We start from the raw sequence: 4,692 nt of genomic DNA, 5'->3' as shown, positions 1-4,692 counted from the left end.
TTCACTCACCTTCCTCAGTGCTTGCCACCTTCACTATGCCTGTGACTGTGACCATGTCCCCTGGGACACAGCTGTCCACGAGATCCTGCACCAGCTCACACTCGATGGTGCGCGGGATCCGTCCTGCTTCCCGCTGGTCGTCTGCCATGAGCTCCTGCACCCTGCAACACACCAGGGCAGCTGCACACCCTGCAGCAGCACACAGCTCCAGTGCAGCTGCAGCACACAGCTCCAGCGCAGCTCTGGGCATCTTCCTCAGGTCATGCTTCACTAAATGGGTATAAATCATGCATAAGGCCCAGAAATGCAGTAACTGTGAACTCTGAGTTGAAATGCAGATTTTCTACCAGTGATGAGCATGTTCATGTAGAAATAAGTACAGTTAATAAAGTAAAAGGGACCCATATTAAAAAAAAATGAAGAGCTCAGACATTATAGCCCTCATAAATTCTTAATAGGTATTTCAGCCCTGGAAAAGCCCAAGGAATTTCTCAGACCATAACAAGAGGAGCAGTTGACTCTCTGGTTGTGGAGCTCTGAGATTCCCTGGAAGCCAAGCCAAGCTTTACCGAAGAAGCTGTGATGAACAGCGCCCTCTGGAGCTGCTAAGAACAGCACGAGATTTTACATGTATGTCACTTCAAGATTTTTAACTCTCCAGTTTACTTCCAGCTCATTCAGGTCAAATGGTACAGCTGACCAATGTAACATAATAGGGTTTTTCTAGCTGATTTACAGCTCATTAAAGGGAATCATGAAATCATAGATGCAATTAGAAATTATTGAGAAATGTAGCAAAGAGCAAAGCTGAGCATCTCTCTAAGAGCTGGGTAAGGGCAGAAGGAATTTCCAGGAAACTTTGACAGGGTAGGTTACAAAGTATATCAGCACTTGGATAAAACAACTGCTTTGTGATACAAATGTTGGAGAGTGCTGGCTGCAAAAGAGTAAGATTATTAAAATCACACAGTGTAACATGGGTTGAGCCATCCTGTCACTTTTTGAGTGTCCTGCCATATCACATTTTTGTGCTTACTTGACAGACTGCCAGTCCACTGTGGTGGTCAGAGGAGAGCTCCTGTCAGCTGTGAAGGACCGGCCCCGGCACTCGGGAACAAGGCACTGCAACAACAGGAATTCTGACTCATTCCCAGCCTCTTTTAATGTCCTAGGGTGAAATTGCCTTATTTGATTAAAACCAAAAAAACAAACAAACAACAACAAAAAAAAAACAACAACTAACCAACAAAAAAAAACACCAAAAAAACAAAACAAACAAAAAAACCCAACCAAACAAACAAACAAAAAACCAACAACAACAAAAAAAAAACACCAAAAACCACCCAAACCCACAAAGAAATAAAATTCAGCATCATTCCAGGAAAAGACAATTAAATTAGGGCTACAAATTAGGATGTACATAATTATGAGGCTCTATCAAGCACAGACACCTGAACTCTGACTCATAGCTGTTAGAGCAAACACAGCAGAATTGTGTGATCCCCTCAGTGAACTGGTTTGAGAATTACCAGGCACTGTCCTATGTCTAATGGCTTCTTAAGTCCAGATAATAAAAAGTTAAATTAAAATAGAAAGTTCTAAACAAAAAACCCAAACAATGTAAGCATAGAAAATCACCACAGCAAGGTGGATCTTTTTAAACACAACTGGTGAAATGGAAATTAAAAGAGATAATATTTTTTTTCAGATTTCAGGGAATTTCTATGTATTTTTTGTCACATATCCTGTTCCAGCAGCATACACTTTTTACAAGTAACAAGGGTCTGAAGTAAGAAAAGTTGCATGGTATGTTTAGTTATTTTTCAACATGTCAGTTGTTTAACCTAGCTTTAAAGACTTCTTTTTCTCTTTTTTTTAACATCTGTGATGCTGCTTTTTGTGAAAACACACCAAAACGCATGAAGTTCCATGGCTTTGGCTTACCTTGGTGGGAAGGGTGTACTTCCCATCAGGGAGAGGAACACCCTGCACATCCCCACAGGCAGCACACACGAAGGCCAGGTTGGTGCACAGGGGTTTGATGTTGCTGACCCTCACCACGGTGCCACGCAGGGCGATGTACTTGCCGTAGCAGTTGGCCCTCACGTTTTTCAGCTGGGTTAGAGGCTCATAGTTGTACACCCTGAATTTGCACACAGAAAACGAGGACAAAAATAACCCCCAAACCCATCCAAACACAGACAAAAATTCCTACTCCCAATTAAAAAGGGTAAAATCCAGAAAAAAACCGCTTAGAAGTATTTTTTTCGGTGGATCCATGGTACAAATCTTTGATTCTTGCTCTAGAAAGCAGCAGAACATTCAATATTCTCACATGAATTGACCTCAACAGCCTCAAACAGTACAGTTTGTTTATCCAGTGACACCTCTGGCCTAGCAATACATTTAAGATCATCTGTAAGTGTCTCTTTCCATAGTTTCAGACAAAGCCTGGAATTCAGACTTGTGACACAGAAGGACTAAAGTTTTATTACAGCTCTGCCGCCACCAGCAGGGAATTAAAAACAATAATAAAAAAGAAAATAAATTTTAAAAGGTAAATTGAACTCCAGTAGAGCTTACACACCCAGACCCCTGAAGTGTGAGATGCCATTACTTCTGATAAAGAAAAAAAAGTTCTAAGGACTTGTTTCATTAAAAACTTCTCCAGTCAACAGAAATTTAAATAATTCTGCTTTTAATCAATACAATTCTATTTCTAGAACAGTTGTTCTGCTTATAAGCCACTTCTCTACTTACAAGCTTTTCTAGTTCAAGCTGTTTGTTCAGTTTATAAGGAGGTTTCATTTCACTTTTTTCTGTACAAGGACATGAGGTCACAGTGAAGAGAAAAAGCAGAATGCAGAGTGCTCTCCTGGAAAAAGCTTCACAGAGCCCAGTTTTCCCTTAAACATGCAAGCCATGCATGGACACTGGCAAGGATTAGCCAGGAAGCAAACAGCTCTTCCTTGGAAAGAAGAAGTGCCCAGCCCCCTTACCTGGCGTGGATGAGAGGCACGTTTATGACAGGTTCCCCCTGCAGGGGCAATCCCTCCTGCACCTGCAGCTCTGCCGCGTGCCTCTCCAGGTCCTTGGTGAGCACCTGCATGGAACAGGAGGGGACACAGATGCCCACAGGAATCAGAACTCCCAACAGGGGGAGACACAGGTGGTAGAACTACATTTAGTTTTAGCCATCTGATCCAATGATTAATAAGAAAAATGCACCAAGACCAAAGCAGCATCAAAATGTGATTTTGAGGGTCATACAGGAAGAGGAGAGATGGAAAGATTTGAGTTTTAAACAAAAAGTAATTTGCCCTAAGAAAGAAAAACACAGAGATGTGGGGTTTGTAACATAATGGCTTCTAAGTGTCACTGATTCTTTTTGGTTGTGAGGGTTCTGCTTCCATGTATCAGAACCTCGTGTTTACCTGATGAATTGCCAGACCCATACACTGCAGTATTTTCTGGGGCATGTCCCTGAGTTCAGCAGATATATTTGGTATTGATTTAGTCAGCTCTCTGTCCTGGATCAGCTCCTTATAATCCACAAGAATGCTTCCTTTTCTTTCTATTTCATCCTGGGAAACACCACAAATGATAAAATACACTTCAAATTAGAAGGGAAACACCCAAATTATGTCCTAAATGTTTCAGGTGTGTGATGGAGGTTACTTTTGATGGGAAAAAACACTAAAAATTGTATCAACCACAGGTTGTTGGGGTGGGATACGTTCGGCTTTGTTTTTTACCTTGTCATAAAGCTCAATGCGCTGCGTGAAAAACTTTTCAAAGGCTTGAGTCTTCTGGACAAAAGGAGACTTGTCATTGTAAACTAATTAGAAACACACCACATTAGTGACAGAAATAATTCTTTCCACTTCACAAAATACATAAACAGGTAATTTTTCTTCCATTGTTTTTCTGCACTGCAAAACTACAGAAGATGATAGATCTCCACAGGATCCCAGTAGTGATCACAAAAGTTACAGCATATCACAAGAGTGAAATCTTTATGGTATTTATGTTTTTACAGATGAAATTTTGGTTGTTCTTTATTGAACTTGTAACTCTACTAACACTACATGTAATAAATTCTAGAAAAATAGGTTTAAAATACCTTCAGAGAAATAAAGTTTCCAGCCCTTATAGGGAATAAATTGGTCCATCGTTGACTGGACTAGTCGAGATTTTGCTGGGGGAAGAAAAAAAAACAAATAATGTGGATTGAAAGAATACAGATAGCGAAATTTTGCAAGTTTTATTCTCAGTGATTCTTTTGACCACGGGAGACAAGCAGCTGTAATTGCCTAGCACAGTGCGTTAGAAGAAAAGCATTACGGCTTCAGAACGTAGAAGCACAGGGGCTGGCTCACCAGGTTCGGGCATCCTTTTGGGCTCTCCCTTCTGTGCTCTGCCTCGCCATCCTCCTCCTCCTCGCCATCCTCCTCGCCATCCCTGGAAGCCTCTGCCCCGGGCGCATCCTCTGCCCCTGAGCTCCCTGCTCATCTCCCGCTGCCAGACGCGACAGCAAACCGAGCTGAGGAAACAAATTCCACCAGAAGACACTTAATTGAAGCCAGTGCTGTTTTCCAGAGGGCACCCCGCGGGAGGCAGGCCCTTTCTCCCCTAGCACAGCGCGGGGAACGCTCGGAGCAGCCCCGGGGCCAGGCGGGCACTCGCAGCCCT

The 4,692-nt window shown here is 42.4% G+C and overlaps 1 protein-coding gene across 1 annotated transcript in view; it reads right to left on the bottom strand.

Moving 5' to 3' along the window:
- Nucleotides 1–4,686, bottom strand: part of MCM8 (minichromosome maintenance 8 homologous recombination repair factor) — a 14,664-nt gene extending 9,978 nt beyond the window's left edge. The window contains exons 1-8 of the mRNA XM_014310388.2: nucleotides 4,380–4,686; nucleotides 4,124–4,198; nucleotides 3,756–3,838; nucleotides 3,435–3,584; nucleotides 3,000–3,103; nucleotides 1,945–2,143; nucleotides 1,037–1,122; nucleotides 10–161 (exon numbers count right to left, since the gene is read on the bottom strand). Of these exons, the coding sequence (XP_014165863.1) occupies nucleotides 10–161; nucleotides 1,037–1,122; nucleotides 1,945–2,143; nucleotides 3,000–3,103; nucleotides 3,435–3,584; nucleotides 3,756–3,838; nucleotides 4,124–4,198; nucleotides 4,380–4,512 (982 nt within the window). The 5' untranslated portion in view covers nucleotides 4,513–4,686. The remainder of the gene's footprint in view (nucleotides 1–9; nucleotides 162–1,036; nucleotides 1,123–1,944; nucleotides 2,144–2,999; nucleotides 3,104–3,434; nucleotides 3,585–3,755; nucleotides 3,839–4,123; nucleotides 4,199–4,379) is intronic.
- Nucleotides 4,687–4,692: the final 6 nt, after the last annotated feature.

Source organism: Geospiza fortis, unplaced genomic scaffold (genome assembly GCF_000277835.1).
Source record: "Geospiza fortis unplaced genomic scaffold, GeoFor_1.0 scaffold99, whole genome shotgun sequence".
Taxonomy (NCBI): Eukaryota; Metazoa; Chordata; class Aves; order Passeriformes; family Thraupidae; genus Geospiza; species Geospiza fortis.
Note: the sequence above shows the minus strand (reverse complement) of the source record. Positions and strands in the feature narration are given on the sequence as shown.